Source organism: Typopeltis vanoorti, chromosome 3 (genome assembly GCF_054136105.1).
Source record: "Typopeltis vanoorti isolate ZY-2024b chromosome 3, IOZ_Tvanoo_1.0, whole genome shotgun sequence".
Classification (NCBI taxonomy): domain Eukaryota; kingdom Metazoa; phylum Arthropoda; class Arachnida; order Uropygi; family Thelyphonidae; genus Typopeltis; species Typopeltis vanoorti.
This window is the reverse complement of record NC_143551.1, coordinates 39,471,864-39,493,779: the sequence shown is the minus strand read 5'-3', so window position 1 is coordinate 39,493,779 and position 21,916 is coordinate 39,471,864. Positions and strand designations below refer to the sequence as shown.

Here is a 21,916-nt window from a genome sequence, read left to right as displayed (position 1 = left end):
TATATTATATATATATATATATATATATATATATATATATATATATATATATATATATATATATATATATATATATATATATATATATATATATAAAGATATATATATATATATATATATATATATAAAGATATATATATATATATATATCTATATATATATCTATCTATATATCTATCTATATATATATATAATAAATACTTTTATAAGGGAATAAAAGGCGTTAGCTAATTATTTTTATTTTATTTATTTATTTATTGCTGTTAAGTGTTTAATACATGAAATAAATTTTCATTAACTGGTGAGACTTGTGGGAATCTAGAAAATATCCAGTTTTTCCAGTAGAGATTCGTGTTCTCCTTTCCTTTTCTTTTTTCTTTTTTTTAACGATTGAATCTCATGATGTAAATAAAACGAAAGTTGACAAGAAGAATATTTGTTAATTGTACGTCTTAAACGTTCAAATTTTATCTTATTGATGTCGTGATGGTGCAGTTCAGTGATTTGATTTTTTTACAGTAACGGTTTTGGAGTTTGTGTATTTATAGTTAGCTATGATGAGGAAACTAACAAAAGGAGAAAAGAAAATTGCTCGAAAGCAGACTCGCTGTAACAAAATTTTGGAAAACCACGTGGGCATTAAAACAGTGCCATGGGCAACAAAGGTATATGTTAACGCGCATATGTCATTTTATTTGGAGGGGGATTTTACGCAATGGTAAAGAGTAGTAAATAATGTCCGATCGTACATATTTCTTTACTGCGTATATTCTTCGTTTCTTTCTCGTGTCATATTTAACTTGTAAGCTTGTACCTGCTTGTTTCTTCACATGTATGTTTTCTTTTTCCTTAAGGAAGCTACTTTATAGTCGCCATGGCGATGCTTCATCACGTGTTGCTTAGCTTGACATGGTTATTTAATACATTTCCAACTAATGGTTTAGAATGTAGAATAAATATGTAGATATAACTAATTGTAATATAGTTACCTCTTATAGAGTATTTCCCCCCTTACAGTTGTGAACTTTGTGTTTCTGGATATGCTTATGATATAGACACCAATAACCCAGAGATTAGAGGTCAACTCTTCATCTTCCTTTCCAGTAATAGGCCTAGTGGTCTGTTAGGTCCCTTCCCATATTTTCAAAGGCTGTCTTCTATTCCTTCTCCCTTGAGGTGTATATCTCTGTATCTCTCTGGGGAGTCTTCCTTCACTCATTCTTTCTGTATGTTATCTCTGTCTCACTATAAAGATTGATGTAGTCTAAAACAGATATCACCTTGAAGCTACTTCTTTTTAAGTGTAGTCTATTATATCTGGCTGTTTTGCACATGAATTTCATTTCAGAGCTTATCAGTCTTTTTGATAGGTCAACTTTTCAAACAAAAAAAAAATGCACTTTTTTTCTTTTTTTTTTTCCTGTATGCTGTCTCACCTGATGGCAGTGGTGCACCCAGGGAGGGGGCCAAGGGTTCTGCCCCCCCCCCCCCCAAAAAAAAGAAAAAGGAAAAAAACACTAGAAAATTTTCCAAAAATTTTTTCCTAATTAAAATTATTTTTTTTTTATTTATGATGTGTCATCTATTTCTATACTACTTATGAATTAGCAGCCACATAAGGTGAGGAATACCCTATAGCTCTCCGGAATCCTGGCCGCTGTGAATGCAAGGCGAACAAAGTAGTGCTTTTGCAGACCAACTGCTATTTTGTTTTCCTGAGCCGGGCCAGAGGAGATCACAGGTATCATGTATTGGCAGTCACTGCAGATGCTCAGTCATAGGTCGTATGCAATGTAGTGTGGATTCTCAAATCATCTACTCAACTCGTCCCCCCCCCCCCCCCCGATTAAATCATGAGTGCTTGGCCCCCTACAAGATTAAATCCTGAGTGTGCTACTGCCTAATGACACCTGAACTAATATTTTCCTGACCTCCATGGAGTCAAGACTCATTATGGCAGGTCAGTGTTAGACAACATGATCCATCCTACCAACATTTCAAATTCAACCACCAATTGCACTTTTACTGCTCCCTCAGACAAATCATTCCACAATTCTCTTACTTTTCCATGCAAAAAACTTACTTATCCACTTACTCACTACTTCTTTCTTCAACTTCCAGAGTTTGCCGCTTTTCCTTGTACTTTCCCGTCATATACAGGGTGTTCGGGATAAATTTGACAGTTTCGTAAGGAAAAAGAAAATCTTCTTTGTATCTATTAAATTTAATGAATTGACAAAAAAACATTACAGGCAGAGTTAATTACAATACTATCAACAAGATTTACTCAAAATAACCACCATTAGCATCGATCACAGCTTCAATTCTGCTTCGGAACCTCGAACAAGCTGATGCTACAGTCTCCCTGGGAAGGGCCGCAAAAACTGTTTTAATTTTATCCATTAACTGGGCTTTTGTATTACTGGAAGTGCGATTGGTGTCTTTTTCAACTGCGCCCCATACAAAATAATCCATGGGGTTAAGGTCAGGGGAGTTTGGAGGCCAAACATTTGGACTGGTGAAGTCGTAGAAATTTTCAGACAACCATTTTTGACTTTTCCCAGAGGTGTGGCAAGGGGCCGAATCCTGCTGCCATACATACGGCCTACCATTGGCTACCCTTGTTATCCAGGGCTTGACTACAGTTAGCAACTCCACGAACAAAGCCCGAATTCCAATGCCAGGGTTCTTCAACACCTGTTCCTGCAGATTTGCGAGGAATTCTGCTGTACGAACGCAATCAGATCGTCTGCTAGGGATCTTTCTTCTTGCTACATCCTCGTAGTCACCATTGCAAGTCTCTAGTTCATGCCTGATTGTTTTTACTGTATTCAGGGAGCATTGGGCAGCAGTCGTAATATCCTTATTTTGATGGCGGGCACGAATCATCATGATACAAGTTATTCTCTTCCATGATTCAGGTGGGTTCCAGCTATCCATCCTTTCTGACATCTTGTATATGAATGAAGAAGGGTCCAAACTTTTAAATGAAGAGAAGTGTGTGTTAATACATGTAACTTACGGAAAAATATAATTAATTATAAATATGTCAAATTTATCCCGAACACCCTGTATTATTATTATATCACACCTCCAGGGAGTCCAAAGACTCATCGAGGGAGGGCATCAACCAACTCTTCGTCTCACTACCCCACCAACCTTCATCATCCAACGCCATCTACCGCCAACTACCACCACCACTAGTGCTTTCACAGACAATCACAAACATCCATGCCCACAGCGGGATTCGAACCCACAGCTTTTTGGCTGTAGAGCGATACTAGCCACTCAGCCAACCAGGCTGGCTTATGAAATATGTTCCAAGTATCAGTCTGACTAACCTTTCAACGGCTTAAATGTCGAATCACATCCTCCTCCTCCTTGTTTTTCTGTCCAGCAAACTATAGTTTGCATGTCCTCAGCCTATTCTCATGACTGACATTGTACAGTCCTGGTATTCTTTTCATTATCCATCTGAACCTCCCTACTGGCCGAGGTGGAAGAAATAGTGAGACCAAATTGCACTTCTTATCCATGTTATTCAACAGGTGTTACAGAATCATATCCAGATTTAGTGGACATCTGTAGACGTCATGGCCAGTTGTCTGGTGACCAAATCTGATCACTGAAATCAAGATGTGGTCTGATCAAAGCTTTATACAATGTGACCACCACCCTTTTATTTCTCATGGTCATTATCCTCAATATTGCAACAATTCTGTTTTCACAATCGTGCAATATGTTTTCTGAATGTCAAATTTCTGTATACAATCACTCCAAAATCCCTCGCTTCCTCCACTTCTTCCAGCATAACTCCACCAAGTGAGTATGCAGCATACCATCTGTGGATCCCAAATTTCCAAACCTAATATTTAATTGCATTAATTTGACATCCCCATACATTTGATCACTTTTTCAGTGTATTCATATCCTCTTGAAGAGCCAAAAAATCACTATTAGTAATAACCCTCTCAAGCTTTGCATCATAATTTGCAAACAACTGAATATCTCTCAGTAATATCATTGACATCAAGATTGAACAGTAAAAGTCTCAGTACTGAATCCTGTGGAACTCCACTTGTAACTTTCCTCTCCTATATACAACTCTGATATCTATCAGAAAGCCAGTTACCAATCTAATAACCTAATATCCAGACTCATATGATGCAACTTAAAAATCCAGTTTATCCTTAAAAAATTTTTAATATAAAGAAAAAAAAAACATGGCTTATCTATTGTTGTTGTCACTCTATTATAAAAGGTAACCAGATTACCAAAACAACAGTGCACCTTAACAAATCCATGCCGACCTAGATAATTTCCTTCGTTTGTCCAAGTATGTATTTGAGTTTTTTACCAATTTCTATAAAAGTTTAACAACCACAGAAGAAATACAAACTGACGTATACTTTGATACCTCCATTTTACATCACTTTTATGCAATGGCATTATCTTACTCTTCTTCCACTATCCTGTAACTTGCTTTTTTTTTTTCAAGGCTTTCATTAAACAGCCAGGTTAATAATGACAAATTATTAACCTGGCTAATAATTTGTTTCACAGCACATTCCTTTAAAACAGTGTTTCTCAATGTGGGGCATATGCCCCACGGGGGGGGGGGTGGCAGTTAGAAAATTATGTTGCATTCATCACCTCTTGCGAGGGGGGGGGACCTCAAAATCTTTGAGGCGTTGAGGTGAGGCATGATCCAAAAACATTGGGAAATACTGCTTTAAAACATGGCAAAATTCCATCCACTTCCCCTGCCTTACATCAATCCTGCATGGCAAATGCTCTTCATTTACTTCTAATACTTCATGTATGCTTATTCATCTAGAAATAATGCCTGCTTTATCAGGATGGAGCAAACTAATAAAGTGATCATTAAATAGCTGAACTGTGTCATCTGCCTTGGTCTCCCAAAAGTTCCTGATTGCATATAAATTATCTTTATTCATAAAGATAATTTATATGCAATCAGTTTTTCTCCTACTGGCCACATAAAGAGGCGTAATCCAAGAGGAATATGATTCTTGGATTGCAGCACTACTCTCCTCTTATATTCTAATTTTTCTCTCCTTATGATACTTCCTAATCCAAGAATCATATTCCTCATGCAACTTTCCTTTGCTTTCCATATCTCTTCTTCATTTTGCAATTCTGTTTAATTTCTCTACTTATTTGACTCCATTTACTTTATCATCTTCACTTGAGGTATATAATCTGACATTATTGTTAACACAATATTATTAGTATATGTGTTAATATAATAAGATATCTGTAATATTATTATTATGGGCATCTCCATGGAGTCTGAAGACTCATCACTAGAGACCCAAACTTTCCACACCATCAATCATCTCTCTCCTTGAACCTATTAACAGACACAATGCTCACAACTGATACAGGCAATCCTTTCCATCCATTCACAACTCTCCATGTGAAAAATCTAGTCCGTGCATCCCCTACTAACCCTGTCTTTATTCATTTTTCCAGGGATGACCTCTTTTTCTGCACCGTCTAGCCAACTGCTGAAACATTTCCCCTGCATCCATCCTATAAAATCCTCTAACTTGTTTGTAGTTTGATGTTTGTATTGATTAGATGATTCCCTTCTTTATTGCCTATCAACCAACTTTTGCAATCCACATGCTCTCAAAATCAATCTTCATAGTAAACATTCCACAGACCTCTCAATCACTATCTTGGTCACTTGCTTCTGAATCCTCTCTACCACTTCCTCATCCCTCAAGAAACTGGAGACCAGACCTGAGCATGGTAATCCACATGTCGACGTACTTTCTTATCTGTACTTGTTAGTGTGTTCTTCAATAGCTGAAGTAATCTAATGACTACCTTAGCAACCTTACCAATATTCCATCTGAACTTCAACTCTCTGTTTACTACCACCCTGAAATCCCTAGGTTCATCTATTTTCTGGAGTACAATTTCATCAATGTGGTACACTGCTTGTAATCGATTAATCCCAGAATGCAGAAGTTCACATTTTTCCCCATTAAACTGATACCCATTACCTTTTGCTCATACTCACAGCCTATTTAAGTCATCCTGCAAGCTCTTGACACTACCTTGATTAATTATTACCCTACCTCCTCCTGATGAGACCTCAATAAAGGTCGAAACCGGTCTGGGTAGTGGCCCTTCCCTTAATGCATAGCAGAATACATGTTTGCAAGGAGATGTGCTTTGCATTATGGAAGATACTGAGACAAGGAGTGAAGAGAACTTGATCCACCTTTGCTACGAGTTGCCAAGGGATGTACGACCTTACGTCAGTCCTGAAGATATTCTCAGGTGCAAACTTTATTTGCTTACACTTGGAAAAAGGATTAAACTAAATTTATTATAGTCTAACCAAGTGCAAAATAAACTTCCAATATTACTCTACCTATTTTGCATCATCAGCAAACAACTGAATTTTGTTTCAGATTATTTCATATATCATTTATGTACAAATGTCCGTGCAGTTAGCCTAGTGGCTTTGCGCTTCGCAAACATATGCCTGGGGAAGGAGTGTCCTGGGTTCGATTCCTGTCATTGACGTGAGGAGCTTAAAGATCTTCCTCAGCCATAGCCAAGTTATCCGGTCTTGGGTGTATACAGTAGGGTTTTTTTCCCCAGTTTATCTGGGGTTTTTCATCCCGCAAGCAGGCAAACCAGCTCCGTGAACACACGGATCTATAGCCATAAATACTTACCCCCCATACCCCCCATGAGGGGCTCAACTCGCCCCAATAGGGATGGGGGAGAAAAGGGAGGAAACTCTATATGAATAAATAAATATGTACAAATTAAACAGTAATGGTCCCAGCACTGAACATTGCAGCACATCACAAATCACCTTCTTTCTCCTGTATTCTGTTCCTCCATATACCACTTTTGATATCTATCCAGCACTCACCATCTTATCCACATAAGATGGTGAGTGCTGCCAGCCTGGTTGGCCGAGTGATTAGCGTATTCGCTCTCCAGCCAAAAGGCTACGGGTTCGAATCCCGCAGTGGGCATGGATGTTTGTGATTGTCTGTGGAAATACTAGTGGTGGCGGCGAGCGGTAGATGGCGTTGGTGTAGTTGCAGTTAGTTGGAGGGTTGAGTGGTGGAGACAGATGTAGGGCAGATGTCCTCCCTCGATGAGTCTTTGGACTCCCTGGAGGTGTCACGTAATAATAATAATAACCAGTGTCATATCCATCCTCAATTTGTTATTTGCATAACAGCATTCCATATGGTATTCTGTCAAATGCCTTTCCAAAATCCAGGAGAATCATCGTGTAGCCATTTCCTTTATCCAACTCAGCTGTCACTCTATTATAAAAAGTTAATAAATTGCTAAGGCATGATCAACCCTTCACAAAGCCATGTTTGTCCCTCATGGAGTGTCATATTCTTATCCACCTATTCTTGACGTCTTTTTTTTGACCCTAATATATCCAGTACTTTTACCACCACTCCTGAGATACTGATTAGTTTATAATTTGCTACTGCACTCTTAGAACCTCTCTTATGCAAAGGAATTATTAAATATTTAATCTAATAATTCCTTTAATTAATTTAATTTAAGTCTCATTCTGTCAGAATGAGACTTAAATTAAAAAGCCTGGTTAGAGGCATTGCCAGCTGCCTTGCACATTTTTGTAAAATGCAAGCTAATATCCCACAGCTGTATTTATATTAAGATTTTGCAGTATCCTAAGAACCTCCAATTTATTAACCTCACTCGAATGATACACCCTTGCCAATAAATTATTTTATCTGCTTCTATCATCTCGTCACCAACAGCACTCATTAAGGTTTTTCTTCCATAGTTGTTCCTCCTTTTACTTGCCATGTAACAAAAAAACTATTAGGATTTCCTTTGGTCTATTTGGCTAGTTTATTCTAGAAACCTGATTTTAATCTTTACCACACTGGTCACTTTTCCTGCCTGACCTTTGTATTGTTCATGAGCTTACTGATCACCTTTCTCTTTATATATCTGCCACAAACAGAGACCACAGATCCACAAATTCTACATCATTCCTTTTGCACAATCTACGTAAAGACTTATCGGCTATCAATGACCTTCTCCTCAGTTTGCCTCTATCATAGCATGGTAGGAGACTTACAGTCTTCACCTTTACGCGCTTCAGTTTGCCTCTTCTAACAACTCCTTTAAATCATATAATACTGTGCATTGTAAGAAGAGCCATTACCCATACTAGATGTGACCTTTATTGAGGTCTCGTCAGTGGGCACTAGATCTGGGAAGATTATGAGATTAAATCAGTGCAGAAGTAATATATTTATATATACAAGTAATACAAAAAATTTTTTATATACAAGTGATGACTCTTCCCACAATGCATAGCAACATCATGTCTGAAAGTAAGTTCGCTTTACATTATGGGATACTTAGGCAGGTAATGTGAATGAAGTCCATAGTCTAGAATATACAATTAGACTAATTGTGAAGATGATTCACATGCAAAACTTTGTTTGCTTTCACTTAGATGATTCTGCTGTCGCATTATTATAAAATGTAGATAATTACAAAGACAGGATTTACCCTTTACAAAGCCATGCTGCCCACTATAGAGTATCGCATGCCTATCCACCCACTGTTATATTTTACTTTCCACCAACTTTTCCAATACTTTAACAGCCACTCTTGATATATTAATTGGTCTGTAGTTTGCTATCTCTGTCTTGGAGCCACCTTTATGCAATGGCATTATCTTACCCTCTTTCTACTCTCTTGATACCCTGCCAAAGATGACTTAGATTGAACAACTTTGTCAGAGGCAATGCCAATTCTCTTGCACATTCATGTAGTACATGGGCTGATATGTCATCCAGTCCCATTGTTGTGTTCACATTCATATTTTTTAATATGCTGAACATCTCCTGTTCATCTGCCCATCTATCCTGACAACTCTAGTTTCCCTGCTCACTTTCCTCAAGAACAGATTCTTTCCAGATGCCTATGTTCTTCAGCATAGGCATCTGGAAAGAATCTTGGGGTCTGTCTTTTATCCATATAGTTCCACATAAACATTTTCTTGATTAAGAATATCATGTGTTGAGCAACCTCCTAGAACAAGACTGCTTGCCACTTTTCCTGATTGGAGGCAGAGTTGTTACCATGATTATAGATAGATGTTGAGATGCTATTACCAAATCCAACACTCTCAAACCCCCTGGTTTCCTCCATCACATATTTCAGGTAGTTATCACTTAGTAACGTATAAATTCCATTATCATCTTGCCATGCACCTTTTCCTTCTTCCAATCTGTATCTTCATAGTTGAAGGCCACCATGATAATTGCTCAGTCACTAATTGCGATAATCTGATGATGTATTTCATCCACATCTTCTTGCAGATCCCCTAGTCCATAGCAGCAACTAACAATGTTTTGTCCAGTTGGCTTCTGTCTCACACCAGATAACCTCATCCAACTCCCTCAGATCTAAAATCCTCCTTAAGTTCTATTTTTGTTGGTTGAAGTTCTTCAGCTATTATTAGTAATACCCCTTCTCCTGTCCTATTTCCTTTATCCTCTCTGACAATACAGAGAGGGTTATATAATTTTCTGTCTTGCTGATGCCGATAATTTTTGGCCAAGTGTCACTGACCAATGCGAGAAACTCTTCTTCCTTACTTTTAATACTTCTCTAGGGAATTAATGGCATCATTGGCATACCAGTTTAACATCAGTTTTACAATAGAGCAAGTCTCAAAGGAGTGGAAAGTGGGGAAAAATTGTTCCTCTTTGCAGATGGGATAGGGATAAGACTGAGGCTACTAATTATAGGCCAATTTGCTTATCTGAACTCGTTGAGGTACAGCAGAAACAAAATACCAAGTAGAATGGCAACAAACTGAAATGCTCTGCATTGATTATCATTTTTATTCAAGAGCATTCAAAGAATCAGCTGAAATGATGAAGCATCATCTACAATGTAACCAAAAACAAGGGATGATTTTACATCAAGTCTGGTCTTCCTTAATCCATCATGACACACTTGTATCTACCATTAGTATGTTACAGTGACCCATGAATGAACCAGCACCCAGCATAATAGTGCATGCATGCTTTTCATTAAATAATAAATTACATGATAACCACAGTAATTAACTTTAATGAAATGAAAGTACGGATATTTCATACTGAAAATAACAGTACATCATCGGTGCGTAGAATTAAGCAAATCAAAGAAATAGGAGTGCAAGGTATATACAGCAGTTGGTGGTTTACCAATTAAAAACTGTTGCTGCATGTTATAAATTAATATTAATAAATATTATTATTATTATTACGGACAGCTCCAAGGAGTCCTTCCTTAGACTCATCTTGGGAGGCCCAACATCATGTCAAGAACAACTATTAATCATTCACACACTATCTATCATACTTCATCTTGAACTCATTTATAGTCATGGCACCCAAAACAGACTCTGGCAGCTTATTCCACACATTTACCACTCTCCAAGTAAAAAACCTAGCTCTAACATACTTGCTAACCACACTCTTACCAAGCTTCCATGGATGGCCTTTAGTCCTCCCACTGCCAGTCCTATTCTCAAAAATATCTTCTGAATTAATCTTATAGAAACCCTTCAGTAATTTGAATGTCTCAATCATATCACCCTTTGCCGCCTATCAACCAATTTCTGCAGCCCACAAATCTTCAACCTGCTCTCATAAGGTTCATTCCATAGTCCTGCTATTATCTTGGTCACTGGTCTCTGGATCCTCTTCCCCTCCTCCCCATGGAGAAGGAACCCTGGCACCCATATCTGGGCACAGTAGTCTAGATGGGTTCTTATCAAGGCTCAATACAGAGGAACAATAACCTGTTTGTCTCTGCTCGTTAAAGTGTTTTTCAGCAACCAAGTGATTTGATGAGCTGATTTTGCCACTTTTGCGATGTGTCCCCTAAATTTCAACTCCCTATCCACCAACACTCCCAAATCCCTCGTCAGTCTCCTGGAGTACAGTTCCACCAATGTGATACTCTGCTGCTAATCTTTTCACCCCAAAATACAAAACCTTACATTTTTCCACATTAAATTGACATCCATTCTCCTTAGTCCAGTCCTCCAAACTATCCAAATCATCCTGCAAAATTTTGACATCCTGAGCATTCACTATTGCTCTACCCAGCTTTGCATCATCTGCAAACAGATGCACTGTTCCTCTCAGATCCTTTCCTATATCGTTAATGAATAAATTAAACAGTAGTGGTCCAACAACAGAACCCTGCGGCACACCACTAGTCACAGGCCGTCTTTTGGACTCTACTCCTGAATAAACCACTCTCTGATATCTCTCCATCAGCCACCCTCCTATCCATCTCACCAAGCCTATATCCATTCTCATATGCTGCAGTTTACTGATTAGAATTCCATGTGGTATCCTATCAAAGGCTTTAGCAAGGTCCAGTAGAATCACTGTAAACCTGTTACCCTTATCCAGTTCAGCCGATACTGTGTTATAGAACGTGAGCAAGTTACTGAGACATAATCTACTCTTCACAAAACCATGCTGTCCTCCATACAGTATCCCATTTTCATCTGTCCAATCTTGTATTTTCCTCTTGACTATTTTCTCCAAGACCTTGACAACAATTCCTGATATGCTGATCGGCCGGTAATTTTCAACAGCAGTCTTGGAACCTCCTTTATGCAGTGGAACTATTTTCCCCTCTTTGCACCCCCATGGGACTAACCCAGACCTGAGACTCAAATTAAACAAAATGGTCAAAGGCGCTGACAATTCTTTAGCCGCTTCTCGTATGACACGAGCTGGTATACCATCCAATCTTTGCGGAGTGCGGTCAGAGTGTGGTTAGATGATAATAAAGGAGTGAGTGTGTATAGAAAATGTAGGGAGAATGAGGAATTGAAGTGTATTTTGGATCGTGAGTGTGATATTTTTGTCAAACTTCAGAATGAAGAAAATAGGGATATGACAAGAAACGGCGAGGTTGTACCAGAGAATTGTGAGAGTGTGAATGTAGAAAGCGTGAATGATAGTATTAATGGCTTTACGGAGAATAAAAAAGATGAGATAGATGCAATGAGTGAGATCGCGTTGTTGAATGGTGCGATACAAAGGGCAAAACAGCAGCTAGAGCGTATAAGCAAAAGTCGACTGAATGAACCAGCCAATAATAAAAAGTATGACAGGAAAAATAGGCGTATGAGTGTGAACATGAACAAAATGAAGGATAGAGTGCTGTGTGGAGACTCGTTCGTACGAGGTATGTTAGTAGAGGATTTGACAAAATCGTACCAACCTGGTGCGACCATAAAGGATGTAACTGAGTCTATTAGAGAGCAAAAGGAAAGGGTGAAAGAAATTATTGTTGTGGCAGGTACGAATGATTTGAAAGACCTGAATGAATTGTTTGAGGTAGCAAAAGAAAAGAGCGAGAGAGTTAGAATGATTAGTCTTTTGCCACGGTATGACAGTGAAATGTTTAAAAGGAGTGCCATAATTGCGAATGACTTTATGCGTGGGTTATGTATGACGAGTGGTGCGGAATTTGTGGATGTGTGGAGTGAGTTCGATGGGTGAAAGGATCTATATAAGATGGATGGCTTGCATTTGAATGTTTACGGTGTAAGGAGACTTGAGAAAGTGTTGCTGAATGTAGTGGATGTGCAAATTCAGGGAAACTAGATTTATTAAGGGGGGTGTAGATATACAGTCCTTAGGGAGGCAGTTGAATGTATGAATGAATATAATATGCCCGAGCGAATAAGGACAACAAATCAGAGTGGGATAGTTAATATAAGGCATCAAGGTAGGGTTGGGGCTAATGGGGGTCTTAAATTCATGTACACTAATGCTAGGAGTATTAAGAACAAGAAGGAATAGTTTTTGGCCATGGTTGGCACTTCCAGACCACAGGTTATTGGTATTAGTGAATCATGGCTGACTGTAGATGATATAGCCAGTGGGAGTGAATGTGATGGATATAGTGTGTTCAGGAATGACAGGGAGAATAAAATGGGGTGAAGAGTATTGTTGATGATAGCTGATGAGCTACAGCCAAGGAGAATAGAAGTTGAATTGCAGGATAGAGAAAAGAGCACATTTGAGGCCATTTGGTGTGAGATTGTGGCTAGCATTACTAAATATACAATTCGGTGCTGCTATAGACCAGGTGATGGAAAAGATGGTGGTGACAGTATGCACAAGCAAATAGAAGAAATGAGTGGAAGGAGGGTAATTATTATGGGAGATTTCAACTATGATTGCATTGATTGGACGGGAGGAAGGAATTGGATTTTATGCGGTTATTAAGGGATAACTATCTGCGACAGCATGTAATGGAAAATACTAGGGGTCAGAGAGTGCTTGACCTAGTAGTTACATCTGAGGATTTGGCTGTAACAAATGTGATCACATTGCCACCAATTGGTGAGAGTGATCATAGTGTCTTGACTTGGGAGGTGGCTAAAGGTGTGGAATTTTCAATTAAGACAAGGTACACATGGAATTATCGGGCTGGAAAGTATGACAAGCTTAGGAGTTTGATTGGTTCAGTGCCATGGCATGTACAACTGGAAGGACTAGAAGTTGATAGTGCATGGGAGGCAGTTAAGAAGTGTTTGCATGAAGCAATGGCTGACTATACCTAGAGTCCGAATAATAAATCAAGTAGGGGTTAAATGGATGAATAACACCATTAAGCTTGAGCTGCAAAAAAAGAAACAACTATGAAGGGAATTTAAGGAGAAAGGTGACCGGCAGGCACATGAACGGTATAAAGCGCAGGCCAGAAGGGTAACGAGTGTGGTAAGAAAAGAAAAAAAGGATTACGAAAGAACATTGGCCATGCAGGCTAAAGAGAATCCTGAACAGTTTTTTAGATATGTAGCAAGTAAAAGGAAAAATGTACATGGCAGAATGATTTTAAAGAATGCCGATGGTAGGGAGGTAACTGAATCAGTTGATATAGTTGAGTTACTGAGCGAACACTTTGCAAGTATATATCATCCAGGTGGTGACATTGCAGAAACGAATAAACCAGTAGATTATACGGGAATTGTGGTGAATGAAGTGGAGGTGAGTAGTCTATTGCATAACCTCAATGTCAATACATCCGTGGGATATTGGATGGTATACCAGCTCGTGTTGTATGAGAAGCAGCTAAAGAATTGTCAGTACCCTTGACCATTTTGTTTAATTTGAGTCTCGCGTCTGGGTTAGTCCCAAGGGGGTGGAAAGAGGGGAAAATAGTTCCACTGCATAAAGGTGGTTCCAAGACTGCTGTTGTAAATTACCGACCGATTAGCATATCAGGAATCATTGTCAAGGTCTTGGAGAAAGTAGTCAAGAAAAGAATACAGGATTGGATAGATGAAAATAGGATATTGTATGGGGGACAACATGGTTTTGTGAAGGGTAGATCATGCCTCAGTAACTTGCTCACGTTTTATAATACAGTGACGGCTGAACTGGATAGGGGTAATGGGTTTACAGTGATACTACTGGACCTTGCCAAGGCCTTTGACAAGATACCACATGGAACCCTAATCAGTAAACTGGAGCAGATGGGGATAGATATAGGGTTGGTGAGATGGATAGGATGGTGGTTGAAGGAGAGATACCAGAGAGTGGTTTATTCAGGAGTGGAGTCTAAAAGACGGTCTGTGACTAGTGGTCTGCTGCAGGGCTCTGTTCTTGGACAACTGCTTTTCAATTTGTTCATCAATGATATAGGAAAGGATTTGAGAGGAAGTGTTCACTTGTTTGTTGATGATGCAAAGTTGGGTAGAGCAATTGTGAGTGCACAGGATGTCAAAATTTTACAGGATGATTTGGATAGTTTGGAGGACTGGGCTAGGAAAAATGGATGCCAATTTAATGTGGCAAAGTGTAAGGTTATGCACTTTGGGGTGAAAAGAATAGCAGCAGTATATCGCATTGGTGGAACCGTACTCCAGGAGATTGATGAGGCCAGGGATTTGGGAGTGTTGGTGGATAGGGAGTTGAAATTTAGGGGACACATTGCAAAAGTGACTAAATCAGCTCATCAAATCACTTGGCTTCTGAAAAATACTTTAACATGCAGAGACAAACAAGTTGTTGTTCCTCTATATCGAGCCTTGATAAGACCTCATCTAAACTACTGTGCCCAATTATGGACACCAGGGTTTCTTCGTGATGGGGAGGAAGTGGAGAGGATCCAGAGACGAGTGACCAAGATGATAGTAGGTCTGTGGAATGAACCTTATGAGAATAGGTTGAAGATTTGTGGGTTACAGAGATTGGACGATAGGTGAAGGAGGGGTGATATGATTGAGACATTCAAATTACTGAAGGGTTTCTATAAGATTGATCCAGAAGATATTTTTGAAAATATGACTGGTGGTGGGAGGACTAGGGGCCATGCATGGAAGCTGGGCAAGAGCATGGTTGACAAGGGTGTTAGAGCTGGGTTTTTTACTTGGAGAGTGGTGAATGAGTGGAATAAGCTTCCAGAGTCTGTTGTGGGTGCTACGACCGTGAAGGAGTTCAAGGCAAGGTATGATTGATACTGTGTCAATGTCGAATAGTTGTTCTTGACATGATGTTAGGGCCTCCCTCGATGAGTCTGTCGACTCCTTGGATTTGCCCGGAACAACAACAACAATAATAATAATAATAATCCCGCAGATGAATTGATATTGAGGTTTTGTAATAGACTATTCACCTCTACTTCATTCACCACAATTCCCATATAAGCTGTTGGTTCTTCCATTTCTGCAATGTCACCACCTGGATGATATACTCTTGCAAAGTGCTCACTCAGTAATTCTACTATATCAACTGATTCGGTTACCTCCCTACCATCGGCATTCTTTAAAATCAATCTGCCATAGTATACATTTTTTCTTTTACTTGCAACATATCGAAAAAAATATTTGGTAATCATCTTTAGCCTGCATGGCTAATGTTCTTTCATAATCCGCTTTTGATTTTCTTACCACACTCGTTACCCTTCTGGCCTGTTCTTTATACCATTCATGTGCCTGCAGGTCACCTTTCTCCCTAAATTCCCTCCACAGTTGTTTTGTAGCTCAAGCTTAATGGTGTTATTCATCCATTTAATCCCTACTTGATTTATTATTCGGGCTCTAGGTATACAGTTAGCCATTGCCTCCTGCAAACACTTCTTAACCACCTCCCATGCACTATCAGCATCCAGCCCTTGTAGTTTTACATACCATGGCACTGAACCAATCAAGCTCCTAAGCTTGTCATACGTACCAACATGATAATTCCACATGTAACTTGTCTTAATAGTAAATTCCACACCTTTAGCCACTTCCCAAGTCAAGACACTATGATCACTCTCACCAGTTGGTGGCAATGTGGTCATATTCATTACAGTCAAATCGTCAGATGCAATTACTAGGTCAAGCACTCTCTGATCCCTAGTATTTTCCATTACATGCTGTCACAGATAGTTATCCCTTAATAACCGCATAAAATCCAATGCCTTCCTCCCATGTGTCCTCTCCTCCTTCCAATCAATGTTACCATAGTTGAAATCTCCCTTAATAATTACCCTCCTTCCACTCATTTCTTCTATTTGTTTATGCATGCTATCTCCACCATCTATTCCATCACCCGGTCTATAGCCGCACCCAATTTTATATTTTGTTCTGCTAGCCTCAATCTCATGCTAAATGGCCTCAAATGTGCTCTTTTCTCTATCCTGCAATTCAACTTCTATTCTCCTTGGCCACAGCTCATCAACTATCATCAGTAATACTCCTCCCCCATTTTATTCTCCCTGTCACTCCTGAACACACACTATACCTCTCACATTCAATCCCACTAGCTGTATCATCTTCAGTCAGCCATGTTTCACTAATGCCAATAACCTGTGGTCTGGAAGTGCCAACCAGGGCCAAAAATTCTTCCTTCTTGTTCCTAATAATCCTGGCATTAGTATACATGAATTACAGACCCCCGTTAATACCATCCCTACCTTGATGCTTTATACTAACTATTCCATTCTGATTTGTGGTCCTTCTTATTCGCTTGAGCATATTATACTCATTCATACACTCAACTGCCTCCCTAAGGTTTGCATATCTAGTTTCCCTGATTCTGCACATCCACTTCATTCAACAACGCTTTTTCAAGTCTCCTTACACCGAATCCATTCAAATGCAAACCATGCATCTTATATAGATCCTTTCGCTCATCGAACTCACTCCACATGTCCACAAATTCCACACCACTCATCCTGCATAACCCACGCATAAAGTTATTTGCAATTATGGCCCTCCTTCTAAACTCTTCACTGTCATACTGCGGCAAAAGACTAACCATCCTAACTCTCTCACTCTTCTCTTTTGCTACCTCAAACATTTCCTTCCGGTCCTCTATTATTTCCATTTTATCTCCTTTCAAATCATTTGTATCTGCCACCACTATCATTTCTTTCACCCTTTGCTTTTGCTCCCTAATAGACTCACTTATGTCCTTAATGGTCACACCAGGTTGGTACAATTTTGTCAAATTCTCTGCTATCACACCTCGTACTAACGAATCTTCATACAGCATTCGCTCCTTCATTTTGTTTATGTTCACAATAATACTCTTATTTTTCCTATCATACTTTTTTTTATTGTCTGGTACACTCAGTAGACATTTGTGCATATGCTCCAGCTGCTGCTTTGCTGTATGTAGCGTTCCACTCAACCGTGCGATCTCACTCGTTGCATATATCTCATCTTTTTTTATTATCTGTTAAACCATTCATTTGCTCTGTATTAATACCTTCATTCGCACTTTGAATGCCGCATTATTAAAAATATTATTAAGAACTATATTTGAGTTATATAAAATAAGAATCTTCCAAATGTTTGGGAGAGAAGAGAGACAATGATTCCGATTCAGATTTGGCCAATTTACATTCGCCAAATCTGAATACTTTCTAGTTTTTAGTTTATTCAAGTTACTTCCTGATGAAGTGACATCAGGAAGTATTTGACATCTTTGTTTGTGGTTTTATTCCAAAAGAAATAGTTCTAAAAATGCCCCCCCCCCACACAGAAGTCTATGCAACATGAGAATAGCAGTATTCTCTATGTTGGTCAGCACAGATCTGTTAGGCGGAAGGTCATGTTTTAGTAACTGCTGATGTACTACAACAAAATGGCAAATTCATTGGATAAGAAGTTGCATATGCTAGATATGGTCAAAGAGCAGTATGCGGTTCTTTGGTGCCCTCAGTGCGGCACTGTACCATCAGTAGTTAGTATGAAGTTTGAAACACTGAATCAAGTAATGTTAAGGTTTATCTCTTACCTCATTTCCTCTTTTTAATTGATTTTGCGTATCTTTTTAATATTATTATTTTATTTTAGTTTATATTTCAAATTCTTATATATTGGGCCAAAAATATAAAAAGAAAATAAAAGGAAGGAAATAGAAGCTTTAGGAGCAAATGGGAACAAGATTTTGCATTTATTGATAACAAAGGAAAGGAAAACCATTGTGGCTTATTAATATTCAAAACACTTCTTGCAAATTATAGAGTTGGTAACTTAAAACGTCATTGTGAAATGGATGCAAACCCACAAATTTAATAATTAAATCTCTATTTAATTAAAAAAATAATAATAAACTTTTAATTTGTTTGTTTATTGTAAAAAAATGGTATTCATCTATACAAAGTAAATGCATCCGAAATATATAATAAACAATTTTTGAAATTAGGAAATCATTGGATAGGACTATATATATATATATATAGTCCTATCCAATATATATATATATATATATATGTGGTGATCAGCCTTTACTCGTTTGTTGTACATTTGAATAAAATATAGATTTAATGACTATAAAACCGAGATAACATATAAAGATTTTAATGACAAATACTACTAGTTTCGGCATATGGCAGCCTTCTTCAGGTATTTATAAAGGAATACTAATAAACATTGAATTATTTAAACAAACTGGAAATTACAGGTACAAATTGCCTCACATAATCGATACATAAAAACGTTGTATTTTTTCAAGTTGTTCCAACTGGCGTGCCATTGTTTATTGCAATTGTGCGTGCAGGTTCACGTGAACGCCAATATTGAACAACTGCAGCATGGCTGTCTGGGATGTTATAACTTAAATTGTTGTTTAAGTGGACCGGGTTCAGCAGGATTTCTCTTGATTCTACAATTTTCCTCTCAAACTCATCATCACAGCGAAAGATATTTTCTGATCTATTCCAGCAAACGGAGTGGCTTTGTTGGTTATCATTAGGATTATTTGAAAAAAGAATATGACTGGATAACTCCGTTGCATGAGATCTTTTGTAAGAGATGTCTCTCTTATGCTCTTCTATTCTTTGTTCAATAGATTTGTTTGTTTGTCCAAAGTATGGGATATTGCAATCGCACCACAATTTATATACTCCAGGGTACTTAAGGTTGTGATGGGTAGGTTTTGGATGGCTGATTAGAGAATGGATTTTAGGAAGTGTGGTGAAGAAGGTCCTGATATTATATTTTTTAAGGACTTTAGCTATTTTTTTGGAGACTGTGCTAATGTATGGAATGGAGATGCTACCTTTAAAATTAATAGTCTCTGTTGTGCACTGCCTAGGAGGATCCAGAAGAAATTTCTTAATTGTTTTTTCAGAGTATCCATTTTGTTTAAAAATAAGAGTGGAGTGATTCATTTCTTTTTGTAGTTCATCTTGTTCATTTAAGAGGGAACGTGCTCTGTGTCCTAAGGTAGATATGGTTCCAAGTTTTTGTGGTGGAAAATGATGAGAAAGATTATGCAGATATCTATTGGTATGCGTAGGTTTTCTGTACATAGAGATTTTTAATCTTTCAGAGCATCGTGTAAGCATAACATCCAAGAAAGGTAAGGAGTTATTATTTTCTAAATCAGCAGTAAATTTTATATTAGGATGTTGGATGTTTAGATGATGAAGAAAATCTGTGAGAGATGTGTGCCCGTGATTCCAAATAATGAATATATCATCAACATATCTTTTCCAAACTTTTGGTTTAAGTGAGAAGGAAGATATGGCTTTCTTTTCAAAATCTTCAAGGAAGATGTTAGCTAGCACTGGAGACAAAGGATTGCCCATTGCCAGGCCTTGTTTTTGTTTGTAAATGGACTCCTGATATCTGAAGTAACCAGAATGAATGCAATGCTTTAATAAAGTGAACATTTTTTTGGATAATTTGTCCTGTAGTAATGTAAGTACCTCGTTTGTAGGAACGTTAGTAAATAAAGATATAATGTCAAAACTAGCTAAAATGTCATTTTCATCGATGGGAATATCTTTAATATGAGAAACAAAATCTGTAGTGTTTTTGATGAAAGATGAAGATTTATTGGAGAAACACTTGATGTACTTTGCTAAATATTTTGAAAGTTTATATGTAGGTGAATCAATTCCTTCCACAATTGGGCGAAGAGGGGTGTTTTCTTTATGAATTTTTGGAACTCCATAGATGCGTGGGATAAGAGGATGTAGAGAGCGTAATGAGAGGCGAACATTATGAGGAAGTTCACTCGCAGTCTTTAACAAGTTGTTTGTACGGTTTTATAATTCTTTTGTAGGATCTTCCTGAAGAATTGGATATATTGAACTATCTCCAAGTAATTGAAGCATTTTGTTGTGGTAATCTTCGGAGTTGAGGATGACCGTGGAGTTGCCTTTATCTGCAGGTAAAATAATAATGTTGCTGTTCTGTTTTAGATTTTTTAGGACTCTTCTTTCAGCCACTGAAATATTATCTGTTGGAGGTTTGGCATTATTTATAATGAAAATCGATTCAATACGAAGAAGTTTCGCCAAATGATTAGGAATGAGTGAACTTGCTTTTTCTATTTTTGTAAGGAGAGATTCTTTAGGGATAAATTTTGGTGAGGGAATAAAATTGAGACCTTTGCTAAGAATATCCGTTTCTGCATCCGTTAACATATGAGAAGATTTGTTCACTACTACCTTTTCAGGATTAATACGGGCTTCACTATGACCAGATCTGTTTTGTGTCCTTATTAGATTATTAAATTTCTTGATAAGAGTATATTTATTCTTATTTTGTATTCGTGTGGCTTGTGTTTCACTGTTAATGATAAAATCATGTAAGTTAACATTATCTATAATTTCTTCAAGTTTTTGAGTTAAAGATCTTTTAGTGCTGAACAAAAAAGCTAAACAACGTTTTGTGTCTGTTATTCTTTCGCTGAGTACATCTTAGCTTTACGATAGATTCTTTTAGCGCGTTCTGTTGTTATCTTTTCTTTAAAAGAGATGAAATTGGGAAAAACTGTATGGAACTTACAACGTTTGAGGAAAACTAACCTGTTTATTTTCAATCCTATTTTCTTCAATGTTTTTTTAAAATTCCTTTGTATGTTCATTAGAGACGCCTCGTCATTTAGGCTATAGATGTGGTGATCAGCTTTTACTCGGTTGTTGTACATTTGAATAAAATATAGATTTAATGACTATAAAACCAAGATAACATATAAAGATTTTAATGACAAATACTGCTAGTTTCGGCATATGGCAGCCTTCTTCAGGTATTTATAAAGGAATACTAATAAACATTGAATTATTTAAACAAACTGGAAATTACAGGTACAAATTGCCTCACATAATCGATACATAAAAACGTATTTTTTCAAGTTGTTCCAACTAGCGTGCCATTGTTTATTGCAATTGTGGGTGCAGGTTCACGTGAACGCCAATATTGAACAACTGCAGCATGGCTATCTGGGATGTTATAACTTAAATTGTTGTTTAAGTGGACCGGGTTCAGCAGGATTTCTCTTGATTCTACAATTTTCCTCTCAAACTCATCATCACAGCGAAAGATATTTTCTGATCTATTCCAGCAAACGGAGTGGCTTTGATGGTTATCATTAGG

The 21,916-nt window shown here is 37.8% G+C and overlaps 1 protein-coding gene across 1 annotated transcript in view; it reads left to right on the top strand.

Moving 5' to 3' along the window:
* The first annotated feature begins 325 nt into the window (after window positions 1-325).
* The window catches only part of LOC150108066 (tRNA (carboxymethyluridine(34)-5-O)-methyltransferase alkbh8-like), a 249,687-nt gene continuing 228,096 nt past the window's right edge, over window positions 326-21,916 (top strand). Inside the window, exon 1 of the mRNA XM_090415571.1 lies at window positions 326-665. Coding sequence (XP_090271697.1) covers window positions 555-665 — 111 coding nt within the window. The 5' untranslated portion in view covers window positions 326-554. The remainder of the gene's footprint in view (window positions 666-21,916) is intronic.